General features: G+C 36.1%; 1 protein-coding gene across 1 annotated transcript in view; it reads left to right on the top strand.

Moving 5' to 3' along the window:
- The window catches only part of SLC6A15 (solute carrier family 6 member 15), a 37151-nt gene extending 17062 nt beyond the window's left edge, over window positions 1-20089 (top strand). The window contains exons 3-12 of the mRNA XM_053944042.1: window positions 2935-3092; window positions 3584-3710; window positions 5222-5403; window positions 6648-6758; window positions 10172-10413; window positions 10520-10712; window positions 11887-12079; window positions 14451-14610; window positions 17207-17369; window positions 18716-20089. Coding sequence (XP_053800017.1) covers window positions 2935-3092; window positions 3584-3710; window positions 5222-5403; window positions 6648-6758; window positions 10172-10413; window positions 10520-10712; window positions 11887-12079; window positions 14451-14610; window positions 17207-17369; window positions 18716-19087 — 1901 coding nt within the window. The 3' untranslated portion in view covers window positions 19088-20089. The remainder of the gene's footprint in view (window positions 1-2934; window positions 3093-3583; window positions 3711-5221; window positions 5404-6647; window positions 6759-10171; window positions 10414-10519; window positions 10713-11886; window positions 12080-14450; window positions 14611-17206; window positions 17370-18715) is intronic.
- The last annotated feature ends 4965 nt before the right edge of the window (window positions 20090-25054 follow it).

Raw genomic sequence — 25054 nt, 5'->3', positions numbered from 1 at the left:
TATAGAGGTGAACTCTGCTGTCTGGCTACACACTGAGTTACAGAGTTGTCATGTCTAATGTAATGTGGATTTAACACCACATTTATTTAGAGTCTAACTGATAAATCTTGCAATTTACATTGATACTGCACCATAAAACACCCACATCAGCCCAGTCTTTAAACGTGTGCTTAACTTTGCAGCCTTGTGATTAAGGTTGTGGACTGGGACACTGAAGAGCTGGGTTCAGTTCCTGCTCTAGTACAGTCATCCAGTGGGATACAGGGTAAGTCACTAGGCCCCAATTTTTTTGAGCTGTATAGGTTTGTTTCTGCTCAGCTGTGGCACATCTGTCTAATTAAGATCTAAGGTATCATTTACAGTAGCATTATATGATATAACACCTGTGTACTGTTGGCTTTCAATGAATTGTATGAGCAGATTTTTTTAAAGACAGTGATGCCAAAGCTTCTCACTTGCAATGTAAATTCTGTATTGCAGAAATTTTGAGAGTCAACAGGGGTATTTAATGGTTTCTGTATTGTATGTTTTTAAGACAGATAGTCCCCTTCATTTTTGAATGTGGTTGTTGCTCTGTTCCTCAGTTTTCCTCACATTTATTTTTTTCTGTCTCTTTTCCTAATAGCAAGTAAGTCCTTTGCATTCTTTCCGTTACGTGCACATAGAAGATGAACTGTGAGAGACACCAAAGTACTGAACAGTGAATGTAGCTGCTACCTCAGTAAAAACAATGCTCCAGTAGACACTGTCAGACAATATCGTTGCAGAGCATATTATCATGGAGTTACTTCATTGATAACATAGCCTATAGACTGTGAGGTACATGAGACTAATATTCTTTGTCTGGTGCGACAGTGGTTTTTCATAGAATCGTGGAATGGTTTGGTTTGGAAGGGACCTTAAAGATGATCTAGTTCAAACTGCCCTGCCATAGGCAAGGAACCTTCCACTAGACCAGGTTACTCAAAATCCCATCCAATTGGCCTTGAACAGTTCTGGGGATTTGGAGTTCAAAACCTCCCTGGCCTACCTATTCTAGTGCCTAATCAACCTTATAGTAAAGAATTTCTTCCTGATATCCAATCTAAATCTACCCCCCTTCATCTAAAGGCCATTCCCCCTTATCCTGTCACTACAAGCCCTTATTAAAGGTCTCTAGCTCTCTTGTAGATCCCCTTTAGTACTGCTATAAGGTTCTGTAAGATCTCTCCAGAGCCTTCTCTTTTCCAGACTGAATAACCCCAACTTTCTCAGGTCTCGGGAAAGAGATCTTAATCTTAATCTTGCTACTGATAATAGGGATTCCACAGGTCTGTTTTGACCAATGTGGTGCCTCTGGACTCATTTCGGGTGGTCAGCATCTTATGCTGGGGCTCCAATTTTCTCAGATTTTTTCTTCTTTTTTTCCCCCCTAGTCTTGAACTCGAAACTGCAGTTACTCCATGATTGATATCTTTATAAGATCTTTGTAATGGAAGGAGATGTCCAATTAGTGTATACTTCATGAGGAGCAAAATAGCAAGTGGACCTAAACAGGAATGAATGCTGCCAGAACATCTGAGACCTCCTGCAGAACCTAGGAAAGTTTAGCTTGCTAACATAAACTGTATTCCATGAGATAAATTGCCTATTAAGGATATGAAAATGCCAGTGCATTTTGATAGATTCCTAAAAAAGCCCTAGAAAGTTGACCCTGGATGAGGGAACTTGAAGTAGGTCTTAGCTGGAGTTGAGGATAAATGCCAAATTGGTTTCTGAACTTTGCTCAGCTTCTCTTTCATCACAGGATGAAGACATTGGTTATACAAGTTAGCAGCTCTGAATCTAAGCTTCTGAGGTCTTTAGATCTTTCCTTTGTAGCTTGCTTCAACACGCTGCAGTCTGCATCTCTCAAAGATTTTTTCCTTAGCCTTTTAATAGTTTCAAACAAGTTCTAAGGCCTTTGAGTAGTTGTCCAGCACAGTGGTCTATATTGCAGTGTAAAAGCCACACAAAATCAGGTGCCACATTGCTTATGCTGATGCCTGCATGTTTTGTTAGCTCTGGTACTAAATACTCGCTCCACAACACCAAGGAGGAAGTTAGGCTTGGAACTTGTCCGTGCGCTTAGTGTTGCTTGTAATATTTGCTTGTAATCAGACTCCTGAAATAAATCGAGATGCATCCTTAAGTTAGAATTGTGTATGATCAGTTCCTGGGAATAAAACCTTAAAAAAGAGGAATTGCTTTTAATATATATGTTTATATAAAGGTGTTACAGTTGCATTTCCAAATACGACTTGAAGAAGAGAGTTGGTGAGTACTGCAAGATATAGATCTACAATATTCCATTTCGCTTCCACCTCATGTTCCTGTTTTCTGTCTGGAGCCCTGTGGCAACAGGCTGATGCAGTTTTCTTGCTTAGCTGGGTAGCATCATTATTATATACAGTATGAAATCCCCTTTTTGAGCATCTGAGAAATGGAGAAATCAAGAGATATCTTCTGAAACTTCTTATGATTGAAGCTCACTCAGAATGTTGTGTAGAGAGTGTTTTCTATATTTCCTTTATATTCAGTCTTGCTGCTCTGTTACAAGTCAAGCTGTAAGGTTTTCTAAGAAAGGTTGATTTAGCTTCCAATGATTCTGTATTTCTAAAAAGTTTGATTGAATGTCCAGTATTTCAAACAACTCATTTCAGTAATATCTCACTTGCAGAAAGGCTTGCCTCAAACATGTTACAGTGCTTTATAGATCAGGTGTCTTTGGGTTTTTGATATCTTACAAGACTTATGACTGAGGTTCAGCTAAAATTATTCTTGCATGTGATCAAAAAAGCTTTGCAATGAAGGACACTAATTCAAATTTGAAGCTATTAGAAATTTGCACATTTGTTTTGTCAAGTTCTGACTCTTCTTCCATTTACTCTGATTTATTCTTTGTTCCCCTCATAGGTGCCTATCTTGTGCCATACTTAATCTTGCTACTGATAATAGGGATTCCACTCTTTTTCTTGGAGCTTGCTGTCGGGCAGAGGATCCGTCGAGGGAGTATTGGTGTGTGGAATTATATCAGCCCCAAACTCGGAGGAATTGGATTTGCAAGTTGTGTAGTAAGTTTTTTAATACTGTGTTGTTTGCTTTCAGATGTTATGATTTAGACTTCCTGTTTTGCTGCAGGGAAAGGCCATTGATTTATAGCTGGGCATCAAGGTCAGCTTACAGTGTTTTCAAAGATCTTAGAACTGGAATTGATCCATTAAAACTGTTGGCATATATATGTCTGCTAAGTCAGTCAACTTGTATTTTGTGATTCATTTGAAATCAGGAACTGTGGAACAGAGTACCCTTCTGGAGGAAAAATGACTGTAAAAGTGTAGATGTAATATAGATACATAAATATGGAGAAAAGTGAAAATTTAGAAAATGTCAGGTACTTTAATGGGACAAGTTGTTCCCTTCTGATTTAGTTGAATTAAACTAAATTTAGTTAACTAGGTTCATTGACTGTTGTACAGAAATATGCAGAAGTTCAGCAAGCATTTTTCTATTTACTTCATAAATGTAACTTTTTGGTTGTTTTTTTTTTTTTCCTATTTACTAGGTATGCTTCTTTGTGGCACTGTACTACAATGTCATTATTGGATGGAGCCTGTTTTACTTTTCCCAGTCTTTTCAGCATCCGTTACCATGGGACCAATGTCCTTTAGTTAAAAATGCATCTCATACCTGTAAGTCTGTGTTAACATAAGGTTCTTAAAAATCATATAAAGTATATAAAATTCGAGATTTTCAAACAAAAAGGAGAAAAACTACAATTTAAGAAGATACTTGTGTGCAAAAGTGTTATATTTGTATGTTCTTAAGTGTCCTATAAGAGCACTATTTTCTGTGTAAATTAACAGAAATTATATAATCAGTTCTTTGAGTTTTGCTGTAATGAGATAATCTCTTATGGACATATTCTATAACAGCCTGAAAAGTTCCTTATCCCTTGGATTTGGTTATCTTATAACAGTACATACTTTGTATTGTTATTGCTATTGAAATATGAATTATTTCATCTTTTATTTTTTTACAGATCCTAAATTTTTTTTTATTATCTTTTGTGGGTTTATTTACCACTTGAATAAAGAACAACCAGGGATGTTTGAAAAGTTGTACCTTTTTGTAGTGTCTTTTCCAGAGTTGTCTGCTTCAGTTATTATTCAGAAATAGTTCTTGTGAATGGTGTCACACTGTCAAACTGAATGTATTCCACAAACTACTGTCCATTAATTGAGCAGCAGTGGTTGCTTATCTCTTATCCTTCCTAAATATTAAGACACATCTGAAGGCCATCTGAACTAAGCTTAAAAAAAGAAAACTCTCATATTTGATAACATCTTACCTTTTTTACTAGATTATTTCAGCGAAGATCTGTCATCTGTGTTACGTTTCTTAAAAAGAGTGTATTTTCCCCTTTTTTTCCATTAATTATCTTGACTCAAGACATGCTTACATGTATGGTTGATTGTCAGGTATAAATAATTTATAAAGAACTTAAGTAAATATTTTCTCTGAAGAAATCTTTCTATTTATGTGTTATGTCTCTAGATACACACAGTTTCTTAAACTGTTTGGTAACATGACCATAACAGAATTACAGTATGATCCAAAGAATCACTTCTGGAATATACATAGCAACTTCCATTAAATATATCTGTGTAGGAACCACTTATTTCCTTTTTTTATCACTTTAGTATCACTATGTTATTATTTTATTGTTTATAATGGTAGTTAAATCCCTGTTTATTTGAGTGTCATATCAAAGCAGACACAACGATTTGTTTTCCATATGTCTTCAAATTTGTGTTCATTGCAGAGAGATAGTTTTCTTAGTATGTAATTCATAGTATCATAGGCAGACAATGTAATTTTATGTGTGATAAATGGAATATATGTCTTCATCTAAGCCTGCCTACTGTTTAGTACTGAAGTGAGAAATAAATTCTGCCTTGGAGTAGGTTTAACCATAATGTAGAGGAATACATTATCCCAAAAGGGTGTTTTAAAGATATACCCAGAAGCTTTCACTGATAGTAGTCACTTTTTCTTTTAGACTATGTCTTAAGACTGTTCTGTGAGTTTAGTTTTTTAATAAATGATGATGGCACAATTAGAAATAGTAGGAAGTGATAGTACACTGTTACAAAATATCTCTCCTGAACCTATTCTTTACTTGCTAACATCTCTTTGACAGTTGTGGAGCCAGAGTGTGAAAAAAGTTCTGCCACCACTTATTACTGGTACAGAGAAGCACTGAATATTTCCAGCTCTCTGTCAGAGAGTGGGGGTTTAAATTGGAAGATGACTATCTGCTTGCTGGCTGCCTGGGTCATGGTATGCTTAGCCATGATCAAAGGCATTCAGTCTTCAGGCAAAGTGAGTATACTGTTTACCTGCATGACATTGTTTTATTTTGAAGCATTTCAGGACACTTCTGTTCAGCAAACTCTCTGTTTACTCTCATGAAATCTGTAGGAGCAGGTTAAGTGCTTTGACTCACCCATGCATTTTTATAATCTCAAATAGAGGAATATTAGTAGTTAGGCATTAAAATTCTATCAATTTTATTGGAAATGGTAGTAATTTAGTGGGAATTGAGATCTGAAGAAGAATCATTTTGCGTCTCATCAGCGTAATTGTTGCATGTAACTGTACCTCAGCTTTATTGTGCAGCGTATGTTTCTGTGTTTTGAGTGTCTAAGGAAATAAGTCTCTATGTGTACTCACTGTATGACTGCAGTGCATTCACATATGCATGCTTCTGGCATTAACACAGCTGCTTTCCAGGCTTCTGGATTGTTTCTTTTGACTAATGACTTACCATCCCTTTGCATCTGAGTACTGTTACCTTGTCTTCTTTCCTGTGCATGCAGCCAGCTGGATTTGCTGGTGAAAGATTTGCTAGAGCTGTTGATCTCAGTGGGATTTTCAGAGGAAAAATAATTTGTCCCAGTAGCAAAATTCTCTGCTATTAGAAAGTTTGGCACTGACATGGCAATTTCTGTGACCTCCTTGGGGCATTTCAGTTAAAGAAATAAGTACCAAGTTTAACTAGAGAATCATTTTACTAAACTTTACAGAATAAAATTTCTTTTCAATGATGGGTAATGAAAGATCAGATTTGATTACTATTTTTTGTTGTTTTGACAGTAAGCATGTGATTAAATTCATTGGTTATGTGCTTTCTATTGATTCTTGTCCCCTTTCCTTCTGAAGACAAAATTAGTTTCTATTCATGCTGCATACCTTTGCCATACCCAGTCAAAGTGCTTTTGTAAAGAGAAGCATTTCTGCAACAGTTTACTTCAGTCTTTGTTTTCATCTCATTGAATTAATTCTGAATTTCCCTGGAAGTCCAGAGGCTCTTTAGTTAGTGATAAATACATCAGGCAGTTGTATTGCTTTTGTACAGTACAGAATTTAATTTCTTTTACAGTCATGTGATCTTGCTTTCTTCTGCAGAGACAAGGGGAAGGGGAAGTGTTCTGCATATTTCTTAGAGCATATGATTATCAATTCAGTCATACATCCAAAGGATACTGTGTAGTGAATGAACATATTGAAAAGAAAGTCTGTGTTAAATGTCATGTTACATTTTTTCTTGCCTTCTTGTATTTCAGATCATGTATTTTAGTTCTCTTTTTCCATATGTGGTACTTTTATGCTTTCTGATCAGAGGACTGCTCCTTAATGGGTCAGTGGATGGAATTCGTCACATGTTCACCCCTAAGGTATGTACTTAATTTCTGTTTGCAGGGTATTAAAGTTTCAGTGGCAATTTGACCATTTATGAATGCTCTCATTTAAGCTTATTGTTTTCATAGAACATTTGGCTGTATTTCTGTTTGCTTTAATTGCAATTTTTTTTTATCTCAGTGGCACAATACCAAGCCCTAAAGTCCAAAGGCTTTAGGTGTTCCAAGGGTCTGTAGAGTTTCCTCTCTTAGGTGAGGGTTCCCAGAGTTATACACCTCTGCAAAGCTAAACAACTGTGAGTGCAATTTAGAGGATTCAGGAAGTTTAGAGAGCTCTAAATACTGAAAAGAGAAGTTTGCCATTTTCTAATATTGAAATGTCTAGCTCTGGGTTGTCAGTGCCTTGCTTGGAACTATCATGATATGCATAATTAACTTGTCCCTTTTGGAAAGAGCATTTTGTTTTCCTCCTTTTTAGAAAATTAAAGCTGTTTACATAGTAGCCCAAAGCATTTAATAGTGAAGTAATGTAAGTACTCTCCACTCAGCTTTCCTTATCAATTTTCTTATGACATGCCAAGATAGCGGCAGTTCTAAGCCAATTTTTTTTCCTGCCAATATTTTTGCTTAGAACATGCCTTACAGAGCTTTAGAATTTCTAAATACAGAGGTGATGTTATGAATCACTATTTAGCTTGAAGATCTAAACTGTACCTGTACCTATCTCAAATGCTTGCAACTACATCTATACTATAGGAACAGCATGTTTGAATAGTCAGAGCCATACTCAGGAATGAATAGGTCTGGGCTTCATATTGTGTTGTGAAATGGGCTTTCCAACAAGTCCACAATACAGTTGAGAAGAACAGGACTATTATTTCAAAAATGAAAGCTAAATAATAAGATAATCAAAATCAATGCACATAGTGGCTAATGCCAGATGACAGGGTGTTGTCAGTTGTTTTGATTCCAGGTGTTTTGAGTCTGGAGCACTGTCATCCTATAAAAATGACCTTTGTCATCTCTCATATTGATTCAGTCATGTTCCACTTCACTCACTGTCACCACTTCAGAGAGTCATGCTTGTGCAGAAACTTGCAGGCTGCTCAGGCAAATTTGGGAAACCTGAGGAAGAGAGAAATGTAATGCCTACTAACGAGAGAAAGTCTAAAGCAAAGGTGAAATACAGACCTCTGTAAGACATAATTTGGATTTTCAGCCACAGTGTTAATACTTTCTTTGGCTGGAGAAGTACTGCTAGATACTGAGGGAGAATAAATACGAAAACTCCCTTTGTATCCCAACACCTCTTCAGTATTCACTACTTCATGAGTTATACTTTAAAAACATTGCAGCTGGTGCTTACTTTACAGTTACAGTATACTTAATTATACAAATGTTTCAACTGATCATTTAAATGATATCAAAAGAAAAATGGTTCTTAATTTCTTTTGACAGTTTCCAGTTTTGTATCAAAATTTAAGTTGTGGTTTAAATTTGAAGATAGAAGGCCTGTCTGTCATATGTATTATTGGTGAATATAAACTTTACAAAATATTTCCATTATAATTTTTTGTACTTGAGCACTAATTTGGACTGTAGGTTCATATGAGACTACCTGAAGAAATTCAGACTCCTGCACCTGTTGTTTCATTCACTCCACTGTGCTAACATTTTATTTGGGCATCCAGACTCTAAAGAGGAATGCTAAACCAATCTAGCATGAAATTCATCTAGGTAGATAGATGTGAGAGGGGAGGGAGAAGCATCTTTTCAGCCCAATTAGCTGAACAAATGCCCACATTTTGAGCACACAATTGCAGCAAATTCCCATCAGTTACGCCAGCACAGGAGAGGACTGGCACACATAGGTGCAGGTGTGAGAGTGCAAGACTAATGTAGAAGGGGATAATTTCTCTGTTTGGCATGGCTGTTAAAGCAGAAATTCTAAATAAGAAACTTCATGGACAGCCTAAAGAAAGGTGTGTGAAAAGCCTACTACTGCAGTTAAACTGTGGGACTGTGTGAAGCTGAAGTACAGAGACTCCAAAATTTCACATACAATACCTAATAGCAAATCAGTCTGGAGTTAATTTTGAAAGTCTGGTCTACAGGTATCCAAAACCATACTACTTTTGGTGGTACCAAAGGATATGTTGTACGAAGTGAGAGGTGTTCTGGTATTCCAGCCAGTTCCGGATTTGTTACAGTTAAGAATGTTCCTTGCGCTCCCTCTGGTGGGAAAGCTCTGGCATGACAGTGGCGGAGTTGGAGCTATGTGCAGTAGCCACTTGTGCATTGTGATTATAATCTAAATTATAAATCGGGAATATGTTTATTGTCATAAACACCTTTTCCCCATTTTATTGTATATCAGCTATATATAAGTGAATAAAGACGCTTTCTGTTGCCAATCTGTAATAAATATTATATCTCCATGGGAAACAGACATTTTATTCAAAATGTTTATTCAAAATGTTATAACAATAGCAGATTTATTTCTCCTCAGAGTCTAATAATGCTGGTATCTATGCTGATGCTTTTTAGTTTTACTTTTATGAATAAACCTAGGGCTTAAAGAAAACAAAAGTCACTCACATTATTGGAGGCCCTGAATCAGCTTGAGCAAATCTGATGTTTAAATTTGACATGTACTTCTTTAATTCTTTTTTGTGGTTCAGTATCTAGAAGAATTTGAGATAGATGATGACTCGTAACTTTTTTGTTTTTGTAACAAAGTTTTTTGGAGCAATGCAGTTGATCTGAGTGAGCAATACTCTTAAATTTTTTAATAAAAGACTGACATTTTTTGATAAAAGACTGCCCCTGAAATACATGACCCATTTAACATAGGGTTAAGTTCAAGGCATCTGACTTAAGAGATTTGACTCTTGTGGTGGCAAGCGTTCATTTCATATATTTTGTTTTGCTTTACATATTTGCATGTAATAGAATTCCATTTAAGCATGTGTATCTCATGTTCACCTTCTTCTTGTACAATTGAAAAGTAACAACAAAGCAACTTTAATCATACTTGTTGCATTTATTAAGAGGGTTGATTAATTTAAAATGCATCTTAAGTCCAACAGAAGTCAGTACATATACTGTAAATAAAAGACAGTACTGTAAAAAAGAAAGTTCTCGTTCCCTCTTATTTCTCTGTATAACTAGCTGCTATTTCAGTTATGTAGCTCCAGTAGTGTGTCGTTGTTGGGAACATATGTATAGCATGTTTCTCCTCAATGTTTAGATAATATAAAATAAACAGAAATTTTGGCCCATAAGTTTGCCAACTTCAGGAGTCACATTCAGCTTTCATTTTATCATAATGAAAATAGAGTTGTAGGGGAGTATTAGCATTTTTATGTTGTAGTGTTTATTCTGTTGTTTTTTTCATATAATAGAAATGCATTTTTTAGCTGACATATATTATATCTAATTTCAAACAGCTTGAAATAATGCTGGAGCCCAAGGTCTGGAGAGAAGCTGCTACTCAGGTGTTCTTTGCCTTAGGGCTTGGATTTGGTGGAGTCATTGCCTTTTCAAGCTACAACAAGAGAGACAACAACTGCCATTTTGATGCTGTACTGGTGTCCTTCATCAATTTTTTCACTTCTGTGCTGGCAACTTTGGTGGTGTTTGCAGTTCTGGGCTTCAAAGCCAATATCATAAATGAAAAATGTGTTACCCAGTATGAATATCCATTTCTTTTTTTAAAATTATTTTTACGGTTTATTTAATTTATGAACTAACACAGACCACTGAGTTTGTTCTCTCTGTTCTATTGTGTTTTACAGAAATTCAGAGAAGATTTTAAAACTTCTGAAAATGGGGAATCTCAGCCAAGATATGATCCCACATCATATCAATTTCTCAAGCATTACAGCAGAAGATTACAATTTAGTTTATGACATTATACAGAAAGTCAAAGAAGAACAGTTTGATTCTCTTGGCCTGAAGTCTTGTCAAATTGAAGATGAACTTGACAAGGTGAGAATAAGTCTTGAATACAGAGATCAGGAAGAAATGAACATTTGTAAGCCTGAACTAAGCTGTGACTTGTACCTGCACAGACTATCAGTACAGTGTTACCTGTGAGTTGTGCACCTATAAAGATCTGAATGAAAACATGGTTCATTCCAGCTCACTTGAGGACTTTTGGGTCCAATGTCTTAATATAGTCTTCACTGATTGATAATATATTTTGATCATTATATAATTCTTCTCAGGAGGTGATAAGTTTTTTTAGCTCTGTTCTTCAGAAGAATTGAGCATGAGGGTTTTTTCCAAAGACTAAACAGAGGTGTTACCTATTCAGTGTCTCAGACTGATGTTCTAGTCTACTACTAGATACTATTGTATCTGCTATGATACAATTATTAGATATAAATACTACTTCACTAAAACTGAAAAATTATTATAGTTATTATATTATGTTTAATGAGTAACATCCTGTTTTGAAATCTTACCGTAAGCCAAATCTGTAACAGGAATTACAGTTTTCTAGCTTTAGAGAGGCAGCTGCAGATTGAAACACTGACTTCTATATAGTTGCACCAGGATCTGAAGATAAAATATAAAATTGGTCACTTAGACTTCTAAAGTTTCTATACTATGGCCACTGTTTAATTTGAAATAAAAGTATAAAAATTAAATCCTTTATATGCTTACTGGAGAAAACTGAGTGTATTTTGAGTAGTCCTATATAGTAGCTGTCATGCAAAATTATCAGTGAAGGAGAGAAAGAAGTTCTGATTGGACACGGCAGGAAAATTCTTCATAACGAGCACAATCAGCCATTGGACTGATCTCTCAGTGGAAGTGGTGGTTTCCATGTCATGGGACACTTCTAAGATTCTGCTGGACAGGGTGCTGGGCCATCTTGTTTAGACTGCTTTTGCCAAGAAAGTTGGGACCAGATGTTCCTTCAAACATCGTAGTTTGATTCTATGAAAGAAATATGTTAATGCTAATCGACTTACAAATTCTCATGTTTCAGTAAATAGTATTAATTGGAAGAATTATGTATTAGATAGCAATCTCCCACTGTGCCTTCAAGAGTTCACTGTATGAACACAAAGTTAGACTTGTCAGGCTTTTACACTACCAAAAAACTAAAAACAAATTCATTAATAATGATATCATTTTTTTCCCTCACTGACAGGCAGTTCAAGGAACTGGTTTAGCTTTTATTGCATTTACAGAAGCAATGACCCACTTCCCTGCTTCTCCCTTCTGGTCAGTCATGTTCTTTCTCATGTTAGTAAATTTGGGACTTGGAAGTATGTTTGGAACCATTGAAGGCATTATCACGCCCATTGTTGATACTTTCAAGGTCAGAAAAGAAATTCTTACTGGTGAGTTATACAAACTTTCTTTTCTCCATAGAGCAGTAAGCTACATTTTTTGACACTATGAATTCTTTTTTTTTTTTTTTTTTTTTTTTTTTTGACATGAAGGTTTACAGAGTATTTTACAGAGCAGTAAATCACTATATTCCAGACTCCCATGCACGGGCACATTAATATCTGCCAGTAAAACCTTTTCCTGAATGTTACAGTAACATAAACACCCTAAAACTTAAATTTTAATTCAGTTTCTGTTACAAGTGTCTGTATGGTCAGTCCTTTTCGGCTCTTTCAGAATACTTTCCATTCCAGCCTGTGTCACACATTGGAGAAACAAAGAGTGAAAACACATTGCAAATTACTATAAATTATTCCTGAGTAAGCCAGATGAAATCTTAATTAATAATGAAACTTCTATTATGCTAAAATCAGTACAGCAACTCTCTAGAGAAACATATTTTTCCTTGTTAAATGTTTATAAAGTCTTAAACAAGACGTCTAGTTGTTTTATTTGGGTTTTTTTAATTACTTAAATGCCATAAGTTATATGAGGTGTAGCATGTTCATGTAGCTTTGACTTGCAGGGATTTCTTTTTTTTTGTGTAAAGCACGAGCAAAGGTGTGAAGGTTAGGTTTCTGAAAACCCTCAAGACAGCTGCAAGAGACTTGGTATGTTATCCACAAATTCAGCTTTCATATCAATGCCTGTAAAAGGTGGGATAGAAAACAAATTTTAAAAAAAGGTGCTTTAACATTATCTAACTCTATGAAGACAAGAATAAACTCTGTGAGAGAAATAATATGACATTTTATAAGAGTTAACTCCTAATGCAACAGAGCAACTGCTTTTTTCCTAATTGCTTTCCTTACTTTACTGTGTTAATAAGTAATATTTGATAGATTAAAAAATCAGATTCTTAAAAAAGAGAAATCGATTGATTTTTCAGAAGTGCTAAGTTATTGAGCACTTTTTGGTCTGTTTGGTTTTTTAATTAAATCTTAACTTCTTGCTGAATAACTAGTGCAGCAATTAGAAATTAGCTGTTCTTCCTAAGTATGTGTGCAAGTACCATGATTTATAGTCATTACACTGGAGTAATGGAGCATTTTACAGTAATTCCTTGTTACTCTGACAAAAAAAAAATTAAGATAAAGAAATATTCAAGAACTGCCTTTCTCTTGTAACTTTAAGTGGTGTGCATGCATGATTTTAGCTAAACTCAGTTGTTCTCAAAAGATTACAACTTGATGTGGTGTTTTGTTAATTAACTTAAACAAATGAAATATATGGGTTATTTTTCATGCAGTACTGGTGGTATTTAAGAAGGATTATGGCTACAATAGATTTTGGGCTTACAAGACAGAAATTTTGAACTTTTACAGAATTGTTAGCACATTTGCAACTCTTTGGGTTCAAGGAAACCAGCTCAAATGCTTAAATTTATTTTGCATTTAACAATGTCATGCCTCATGCTGAGTGGTGGAAAGTCTGTAAAGACTTTATCCTAATAGTTCCTGTAAGGTTCAAGAAAGTGATTAGACTTCTACCACCGTATTTGAAACAGTGTCATTGTCTTGCTTTCAGTGCTATAATCAATAGTAATTTACTATCTTGGATTCATGCAATGGGTGTATTCTGTAAAGATATTTTATATTTTGACTCAGATTAAACTGCTTAAACTGTAAGAATCAGTCTTACTGATGCTCAGCCTGCAACTGATTCCAGGATTTATTGAAATTTAACTTACTTAAGCATTAAGTCCTGTTACTGACGAATTTAACTGGAGAAAATTGTATTGAGATCCATTATGCAGGATCAACCTTTCAAGACATGTATTTTGGATTGTCTCTAAAGAAGGGATAGAAATGTTGCTTAATGTACAAAGTCATTTAGACAGATCCTAGTAGACCTTTATGCTGTGAATGGTCTTTTAGGAGCAGTCTATTGAGCCTTTGTATTTTTTAGAATCATAGTCTTTTTAGAATCATAGAAACTTCTTTGTATTATTTTTTTCCCCTCATATTTTCACTTCTAAGTTATTTTCATTTCTGAAGTCCAAAAAGTGAGCTGGTGACCAGTTAACATGATGTATGATGTTTTGCCTACTGGTTGATTTTACATTACGTTTAGTGAGAAATAGTCACTTGATTAATCTCTGCTGCTTAATCAGGACTGCTGTGATATGGTGATTCTAGTAATTCTAATTTCATAACTTCTCTGTTTTGTAGGAAAGAGGTAGGATTACTAATATTCTTAAAATTGAGACCCCCCTAAACAGTAAAATGTTACCAACTTTACTTTTATGAAATCATGCATTAATTCCTCTTTTCCATGGAACTTTGTTTTAGTTATAACTCACATTTCTGTCCTTTATTCCAGTCATCTGCTGCTTGGTAGCATTTTTTATTGGCCTGATCTTTGTGCAGCGCTCTGGAAATTATTTTGTGACAATGTTTGATGACTACTCAGCTACTCTGCCCCTGCTTATCGTGGTCATTTTGGAGAATATTGCAGTCATCCGAATTTATGGAATAGACAAGTAAGTGAAGGAAATGTATCTCCCTGTCCATATCAACACTATTCTTTACAATAATTATTACTATTTTAATTAAATTGTATGAAGCATTTGCATTATACACAGAAATACAAGTAATTAGAAAGCATGACAATCTGGTCCAGAATCTAGTCTGTTATTAAGAATAGATTTGGAGCAAGACACACTACATCAGAACAGTGTACTGAAACCCAAAGAATGATTTGGACCCAAGAGGTCCAAAAACAAGAGAATGCAGTAAAGGAGACAAAATCAAAGATTTAGAAAGGAGTCTAGATAGAAAAGTATAGGGAATTTGTATCAACAAAGACATCAAGAAAAAGATTTCAGAAATAACCATGGTCTAAGCAACAGATGAGGATGAGCACTTCAGTGCAGCACTCCAGCCAGCCTCAGAAAGAAACAAAGCAAGCTCTAATGGCAGTAAAAAGAAAAACGTTTCAATTTATGAACTAAATTTAGTTTGGGGTGTTATAGCAATTAATTATTTTTTACATTAGTTGTGAGAGAGGAGATGATAGCAAAACCAGAGTCAAAGCTTACTTGGAAGCAGCACAGCTGACAATGAAGTGAAGTGACCTGTTGGGGGTGGGTGAGGAGGAATGACCATAAATCCCCCTTTTTTTTTTTTTTTTTCCCCTTTCTTTTGTTGAATTCATTTTATATCCAAAAGCAGCAGAATGTGTTCAGTAAGTGAGATCAGTATATGCCATGCTTAAGGAATAGAAGAATTTGTATCAAAAATAACGTGTGCCATGCACAGGTTAAACAGAACGTGCTGTTCTAACATGTTGTAGTAATTAAAATGTCTGCAATTCCTTTGCATGAAGAAGAAGTGTGACATAGAATGGGTGGGATTTCATTTGACTTTTCACTTGTCTGATCTGAGTAATCAGCCAATCATTTGTCACAATGAAACAAAACTATAAGAAAATTTAATTTTACGGTTTCCAGACATTGTTTCTGGTCTATGCAAGTAGTACTTGGTCTACTTGCTTGTTGAAGGGAGAATTCCAGCTTGGACCACATATATAATGCTATAATTAATCATTTAGATATAAAAATACCATGTAGATTATTTTACACATGCAACCAAAAGATAAATCAGATGATTTATCAGGTTATAAGGTTGGTAATGTCCAAGCTCCACTGTGAATGGAAGTAGCCATGCCAAAAGTCAGCAGCTTACCTGTGAGGAATTGATGTTTAGGCATAGCTAAAATATGGTAATTCTTTGCTTATGACTCACAGTGCAGGCAATTCATGTTTTCAGAAGGGGTTCTGACAGGATACAGTAAAAAGTTAACAGCCAAGTTTCTCATTTATAATGACCACCCGAGTATTCCCTCTGGAGTACTCCTCGTATTTCTTCTGATGTATGTTTCTGCAGAATATCCTTCAGGAACCTAGCAATTCAGTCTGCAAAAACTGTCAGTATCAACGACCTCAGGTTGCCATTGCCTGTGATAGTACCAAGGGTTCCCTGTAGATAAGGTTCTGTATAAATGTCTAATTATTAGACGTTAAGTCTTTGATCGCATGGTAGGAAACCATAGCATAGCATCCAAAGGATGCTATAGAAAAGAGACAACATGTGGATTTCTGTAGCCAGGAAGGAAAATCTCCCACACTGGAATCAGTGCTATAAGGAGCTTGAGCTAAAGGAGACTTTTCGAAGAGGATGAGTAGGAAGACTAGTTTAAAGTAAGGATAACAGATTCATGTTCAACTGGAAGAAGTACTGGAGATCTCAGAAAGAGAAGGCTACCTATAGAGGGCATGATCCATTTTAAAATTCAGCTTCCTTTTAATGATGTGTTTTATTTCAGTGTAAACAAACAATAGAATGCCTCAAGCTGTGTAGTTAAAATATTTTTCTGAGAGTTTACATGACAGAAACTTCACATGTGTAACTGCTTGGAAAACATCCTTCTAGAAGAGCTTTTTTGAGATGCACATTTCAAAAGGGAGTGGGACCACAAGGGAGTTAAAACAATCATTGCTTGTGCACACTCCACAGGAATTATTTCTAAAATAATTCTCTGTTTCTACCGGCTCTAGAACCATGTACTCCATCATGAGTACAAAAATAGGAGTTTTGTTCCTGTTAAATTTTTGAGGAGAAAGGAGGCAGTTTTATAGCTTGGCAAAGTCTTATTTCAGCAGCTTATATGATGCAAACCATAGCTTATGCATAAAGTTGGTTTTTTAGACTGCAGCACATGTGTGGATTCAAAATTAATATTGCACAATCTGTAAGATGTGTTGGAAAACAACCCAGTAGACAATACAGGAAAATGTAAAAAAGAATCTTATAAAAGTGAGTTTAAATATCTTCCAGCACAGTCCAGCAAGCAGCTTACTAATTCACTGCACTGTGCAGGGATTCCTTTTGTTCATCTGGTCTGAACTACTAGTATAAGTTCTATTTTTCAGCCCATCAAGTAATTTAAACTACAGCTATTTCTATATACACATTTTTTCCAGTGTGTTGATTTCCTCAGTTTGGATGCTATGTATCAATTATAGCGCTCAAAATCTCAGTGTCTACACTAACAGTAACATTTTAATCCCTTCACAGATTTATGGAGGACCTGAAGGATATGCTGGGGTTTTCTCCAAGCCAGTATTATTACTACATGTGGAAGTATGTTTCACCATTTGTATTGTTATGTTTGCTGGTAGCTAGCATTGTCCAAATGGGATTAAGTCCTCCTGGTTACAATGCTTGGATAGAAGATACGGTATGTATACAGTATGTATGTGTATATGTAGGGTTTGTGTGTATATATGATACCATCATCATCATAGAGACAAAAAAATTACAATTAGAAATTCAAAATCAGTATAAATAATGGCATGGTTGCTTTTATCTCAAGTAACTTTGATGTAAAACCAACCGTTTTTTAATTTTAAGTAGTTCTGCTTTAAAATATAACTGATTGACACAAACCTGTATGCTCTGGGTGACTTTTAATTTGTAACATACGATAAAGAAACTCTTAATGATGGAAGAGGTTGTACACATTTATTAAATCTTATTTTACTGCAGAAAACAGATGATAACTGCATAAATAATTTCAGATATCACATCAGGTTTTTTATGTGCCGTGATTTTTTCCCTTTGGGAACACATATCACAATGTAGGTAGCAGCTGTATTAAAACCTGTCTCTGATAATAACTTATCAGGGTGAGTGGCAAGACAGTTCTGAGCTTTGACTTCAAAAAGAGATTCAGTCAAGGGAACTCTGAAGACTTCAGCTAGTTGTAGGCTCATGAGCCCTCAGCTATTTTTACAGGCTTTTAATGCAAAATATATAGAGAGAAAATGTCAGAGACATTCATCTAACGAAACTTTCCTAAATTAGCCATGGGGGGAAGTCACAGCAAACACAGGTAAAGGATGAACACAGGAGGTTGGCTTTACTATTGGTAGATAGTATGCCTGCCTCTATCCAGGCAACTACATGATGCTCAGAAAAAATGCTCTTGTTACATCTGATTCTTGCCCTCAAAAATTAGGAAGAGAAATACCTTAGTATACCAATATGCCATTCCTTTCTCCATACAAAATTTCCTTTCCGTGTGCAGGCAAGCAGAGCCTGTTGGCCATGGATGCAGTAGAGGTGTGGGGTATAGTAGTGCCCCAGCATTACAGTTTACCTGATGTTTATGCAAAGTGCAGTAACTGAGATGGTTCCTGTCTAGACCAGCTATTAGCTTACAGAACAAGGGCTAATTTTCCAGGCACAGTTACAGATAACCCCTTCACACTTGTCTGTTCTGGACATTCTTTAAAGGATCAGAAAACTACAGAGAAATGTAGCAGAAAGCCTAAGGTGAAAATCTTCATTTGTGTGCTGCTGAAGTGCTCTCAGAAACTGTTCAGCAGTGTTTTAGTCCTGCTCACTGGCTGAAAGATAGCAATCCTACATCTCCATGACTCTTCAAATTTGAGATCCGTAGTGATGCCCACACTGAGTGCCGTGGAGTATGTGCTTGAAAACTGCAGACCTCAATGAGGACTGCAGGTTTTTGTTATTTTTCTGGTAAAGACGTATTAATCGTTTTTCTATCGTGTTTCTCAGGCTATGGAAGAGTTCCACAGCTATCCAACATGGGGAATGATAGTTTGTATATCTTTGATGGTGTTGGCCATACTGCCAGTCCCAATAGTCTTCATGGTACGCCGTTGCAACCTTATCGATGACAGTGCTGGTAGTTTGGCATCTGTATCCTACAAAAGAGGTCGGATAATAAAGGAACCTGTTAATCTGGAGGGAGATAATACAAGTCTGATTCACGGGAAGAGTCCAAGTGAAGTGCCATCTCCAAATTTTGGCAAAAACATATATCGAAAACAGACTGGATCGCCGACTCTGGACACGGCTCCCAATGGACGTTATGGTATTGGCTACCTGATGGCAGATATGCCTGACATGCCAGAGTCTGATTTGTAACCACAGAAAAAAAGTGCTGTTTGTTTCTTCTCTCACTGATCACGGCCTTGCTGTGAGAAGTGGTCAGTGTCACTTACTAGGGTGCAATCTCAGGTGCTCCATAGTGACAGTCTTTAAAATGTCATGACTATATGTACTGGTGGAGAAAATTCACGTTGGATTAATTCTCTGAGTTTTTATTTGCACTGAAAGAAACATTCAAATGCAATGGCAGCCTACATCTGCCAGCATAGCCAAGAATTTGATTTTTTAATTAACTTCTAAATTTAGAACTTTGTATTTCTGAAGCCCAGGTCTCGCTCAAATTGTAAAATATTTCTGAGGTTATATAATTGAAAATCAATTTTTTTCTGCTGAATTTCAGGTTGACTCCCAAGTATTAATGGTGAGCTCAGTAGTAGTTCACCAAACCTGTGTTTGTGTAAACACGTGTATATACCTTATGTAGATATGCTGTACTTATTTTATTAGCACTGATAATTACTTAGGCTATTAGCTGAATAAAAAACAAACCTGCAAACTATTTTCTTATGTAATAGCTGTATAGAGCAATAGTATTAGACAAATCAAGGAGTAGACTTATAGGAAAGCGATCAGAGATTCCCTGTTCACTGGGGACTGCATTAACTGTGGCTGTATATTTTGTGTAAAATATTTGCTTTTTCAGTGTGAAAACAATGTTAGAGTGAGTCACTCCAAGAATCTTAAGGATTGTGCAGATTCTGCATTTTTTTCTATGCTGTGTGCCTAAAAAAGACCTTGATATTTATTGTGGTTACAAGATTACATATATATTATATTTATATAATATACTTGTAATGTAAATATGTATATTATTCTGTATGTAATCATTTCAAAAGTTTTAGCAAGATGGCTTTTTTAATTAGTCTCCTTCAGTTTTGCTTCTGTTTTGTGCAGATAATTTTTTTTCAGTCAGTAATTGTTAAGAACTGTATGGCATTACATTTTAACCCACGAATAAAGAAATTGATAAGGAATTTCTATGTGATATCCTAATACAGCCTATTTTTTCCTCATCTGAACTACCTGATAGAGTAACATTTACCAGATGAATGGAGATGCTAAAAGAACTAGAAAACAAAAACTCAGTAATAATAAACTTTTCTACAGGCCCGTTTACGGTGAATACAGGAGGTGATGTAGTGTTGTAAACTGGCAGGATACTGTGGAAGCCGGTACATGATCTACTTCTTACCTTAAAGTGTTTTAAAATTAGGCATAAATTCTGACTTTTTTACCTCTAATAAGCAAATGCCTTACATTGTCCCAGCATCAAAGAACTAGATTAATTTATTTGAGGTAAATGCAAGTCTCTGAAGCTCTGTGTCTCAAGACAGTTTTGAGCATATCAGTGTTGTAGGTTGGGTTGATTTAGTCAGGGATTTTATTACTGTTAGTTAGGTTTGTTCCTTGTACCTCTATTTTCCTTCACAGTGGTTTGCTCCAAGTTGTTTACCACGAGAGCTTCTGCCACTCAGACACGTCAATCTTCTCACTTCTCCCAGTTTTCTCCTTACATGGTTCTGTCAGTCAGGGGTTGTCATTCCTTGTTGGGGTGTCAATCTTGTAATCACTCCCTGCTTCTTCATGAAAGAAGCCTATAGGAATGTCACCTGATAGGGAACCTCATTTTATATCTGAAGTGTAACAGCAACTTAGTGGGCAGTTGGGTATAAACTGGGATTTACACACTCCATGGAGACTACAGTCTAGTGGAAGAGTTGAGCAAATGAATCAAATCCTAAAAAGACAAATCAGCAAAATATGTCAGGAAACTTTCTTGAAATGGCCACAGGTGTTATCACTAGCCTTGTAACAAATTTGAGTACAGCCCCAAAGTAACCTGAAGGTGAGCCCATATGAGTTGATATTTGGGAGACTATACTCTGTTGCAACCTTCCCTGGGTCCAAGGAACAGATTGGAAATCAGGAAATGGTACAATAATTAATTTCATTAGGGAAATCCTTGAATGGGCTAAAAAAGATTATCATTCCCTCAGAACCTCTTACCCTTGACACCCCAGTTCATTCATTTCAGCCTGGGGATCACGTATACATCAAGATCTGGAAACTGGAGCCACTTCAGGAGCATGGAAAGGACCTTATCTAGTTTTGTAGACTAAAAGAACAGCTGTGAAAGTCAAAGGAATTAACTCCTGAGTATATTACACCTGAATTAAGAGGGCTCCCAACTCAGAGTGGCCAATGGAAAACACCAGATCCCTGCAGCTGAAAATCTTGAAGACATCTGTAAATGAGCAGTGAAATGTATAGACTAAATATTTACCGGGTTATCTTTAGGTGGGGGCGTGGAAGAAAATTTAATACTGATTTTAATCCATGGGTTTGGTAAAATGTGCAATCTGTCCAGCATTAGAGCCTGCCTCCCTGTGCCCCATTCAGCAGGGGAACACATTCCTTGGGGAATTATCCTTATAGATCTGCCAATGGTGATTCAATATAATAATCTGACTAAGGTGATAGCAAAGGCAAATGCCACCCACTAGATGGATGAGAAGCAAAGATGCAGGTGACAAAGAGATGGTATTCTTAAAGATCTGGTAACTTGGAGAATAATAGGACAAAGGGATAAGGATTGTCCAACAGGCTCCCATAGTCTCACCCAACATCTTTTAGAATTTGCTTTAGCAGCCTCTGGAGGCCAAGCAGCCAGGTTGATAGATTTATGCTAGATTGTGAACATCCCAAAATATCTCAGACTTGCCGGAGTGTCAAATTCTCTGAAGCAAGCTTCACACCTGGACAAAGCCCTTAAAAGGACAATGAGAGCACTTAGGGGAGGCAGGATGGTGCCTAGACTGGGGAATCACACCTATGAATCACCCAAGTAAGGGTCAATAGAGAGAGGTATGGAGAAAAACAAAACAGTGAAAGTCAGTCCAGCACCACAAGCTGGATGGCTAAATTAGTTCTAAACTTTAGAAACCACAACCCTTAAATTGTGTAAAGTCCCTGGAAGTTCCTTCCCCAGGTTACACTGTTTGGGTTACCCCAGATGGATATTGGTCCATCCAACTACTGTTTGGCCCCAGCACCTGACAAGTTACTTTAGGATTATTAACCTTATGCCCAGCTTGGAAAAGAAGCCCCAGAAAAGCCCATTATTGGGGTAGGGTAAAGCAAGACACATGAATGGACAGGACCTTCAGCTTCCACAATGTTTGAATGGGCCCCACAGTGTTTTCTTTTACCAGGAGTCATGGCTCTGAAAACAGAACTTCATTTTTTTACTTGCCAAGTTAGATTATCTAACAATCTGAAGCTAATGAAAGGGGATCTCAATTTATAAATAAGCAAACATTGAACTGACATTATAAAACAGATTGGTATTAGATTTATTGCTGGCCAAAGAACAAGGGCTTTGTGGGTATTTAAAACTGGATAGAGAACACTGTCTTGTGTACACATCCCAAACATAAAAGATCTCCAAAAACAACTTAACAAAATGTGAAGACAGTTGCTGAAGACAGCAATGCTATCCACATGGCCTCTGAAACAAATTGGTTCAATAAAATTCTCCAAGGAATAGGGGGATGGTCCCTGAAAGGATGGCTGGCTAAAATAATGGAAACTCTTATAATTAGAGAATTATATTGTACCCTTATTATATTGTAATTGTAGTAGTTATTGGTCTTGCTATTGATCATGTTTACAAAACAATCAATTGTGGTCTTGTAAGAATGTATGCGATTGGAGGTAGAAATTGAATTGAAACTTACCAAATCATCTTACGAAAGCAGAGAAGTTTCAAACGGGGGAATTGGAGCCATGAGGGTTAACTCAATTTCTCCTGTGCCTGTGAACTCTTAGCTGAGAAATAAAGCATGCAAAATCTGCTTTGTCAGCAAGGACAGCTGAAAGAGAAGGGGAAGACATCTGGCTCAGGAATGCAACAATAGCCAAAACAAGGACTGAGTTTGGGAGCTTGGGGAGGGTTTTATGGTATTGGCCAGATTGTAACATGCATTTAAAACATGCAAATTGTAATATGCAAGCAACACACTTGTAAAATCATGTGTGCACACAAAGGTAGCAGTTATCATCCATGTAACCAGGTGCCTGAATAAATTATGCCCTTCTTAGCTTTAAATTGGTGTTAAGGAGTGTTACTCAACTAGTTTTCAGTGGATCTGGTGACAGTTCAAGCTGAGATTTCCCTCAGCAGAGTCTCAGCTGTCTCTCATTCCATAAAGCCATTTCTTCACAGCAAAATAATGCAGAAACAGCTCAAGCTGGTGCCTCTGAGGAGGGACCCCAAACAAAGGTCTGTGGGCTTTTATCCTCTCACAGTCCAAACAACATGCAAGTCCTCCCCTTGATTCCTCTGCTCCTGCTGTGTCTCCTGGCACCACACCTTTTCTTGCCCTTTGTTGAACAAAGTGTTCCTGGCCTCTTGTCTCTGGCTCCCACCCAGAGCTCAACCTGCAGCTTGCAGACCAAGCTACCTGCACCAGGTTGCTCAGCGTCCCCATCGTGGTGGCTGTAATCAGAGGAGGGCTTTGTCCACTTGTCCTGACTCACTGCAGCACCCGGCTCAGGTCACCAGGCTGCAACAGTGCCCTCGCCAAGGTAAGACTCATTGCAATGGGAGTAGGCAGTAAATCTTGACAAAACGTCTAGGCTGGATTGTAACAAATGGTGGGTTGTGACACGAGCAATAATTGAACTCTCATCCTATAATTTTAGTAAAATTACAAATGCAGGATTTGAGTGATTGCATCTTGTATTTGTCTGTAAGTACAAAATCACAAAGGGTTTGTACACAAATGCATCCTTTTCCAACATACACTAATACACAGCTTCAACAGTTTAATCAGGATGAGTTTCAAGATGACAAACATTCTGTTCAGTGTCAAGACAAGTGTCTTTACTTTCCCAAATAAATCCCTGTTGTTCCTGTACCACACATGCATCAACACCCCACCCTTGACATCCCCTGCCCTCTAGATCATCCCCTCCCCAGCCATGCCAAAGCCCCTTCAGCACTTTTGGGAGGTGGGGGGGGGGGGCGGGGGTCCCATGCCCACTTTTTACTTTATTTCATTCCCTTCTATCAGCATGTAAATTTCAACTATTAATTTCATTAATTATTATTATTATAGCATATCAACATTAACTATTATTATAGCATAACAACACTTCTGTGGACATCCATATTGATATAGGTTATATATCTTTATATATATATATATATGAAGTGTAGGTATAAATAAAAAATACAGGCATGTTTTTACACTCATATGTTTACTATCTACATATATATTAATATATATAATATTATAGATTTATATATAATATATATTTGATATTTATATAAGATTACAATATATACTATATATTTAATATGTATATAGTAGAGTATATAACACGAAATATAATAATATATGGCATTATATATGTTTAATTTATATTATAATCATAAAATAGATAATATAATTATATTATAATATATAATGCTATATATAATAATATATAGTATTTTACATATAATAATAATAAATATAATAAAATCATAACAAATAATAATATAATTAAATATAAAAATAAAAATATAGAATATATTGTTTTATATAAAATGTAAATATAAATTATAAAGTAATAATAAATATAATAATATATAAAATAATAAAATAAAAATATTACTATTTTTTACTATCTGCTTTTTTTACTCTCTCCACACACACACACACATATATATATATACACATGTATGTATATATGTATGTATATATGTGTATATATATATATATATATATATATATATATATACACTCAAGCATGGAGGACACAGAGTATGTGAAATACCATTCAGCTCAGAGAAGTTGATCCAATGGGATCAATGCCTTTTTGAGAGGAGAGATGCATGCACAGCTCCCCTCTCTCACTCCCCATAACTGGCCAGCAGTGCTATTAGAGGCTGCACAG

This window comes from Vidua chalybeata, chromosome 5 (assembly GCF_026979565.1).
Source record: "Vidua chalybeata isolate OUT-0048 chromosome 5, bVidCha1 merged haplotype, whole genome shotgun sequence".
NCBI classification, from domain to species: domain Eukaryota; kingdom Metazoa; phylum Chordata; class Aves; order Passeriformes; family Viduidae; genus Vidua; species Vidua chalybeata.
This window is presented reverse-complemented; position numbering and strand designations above follow the sequence as displayed.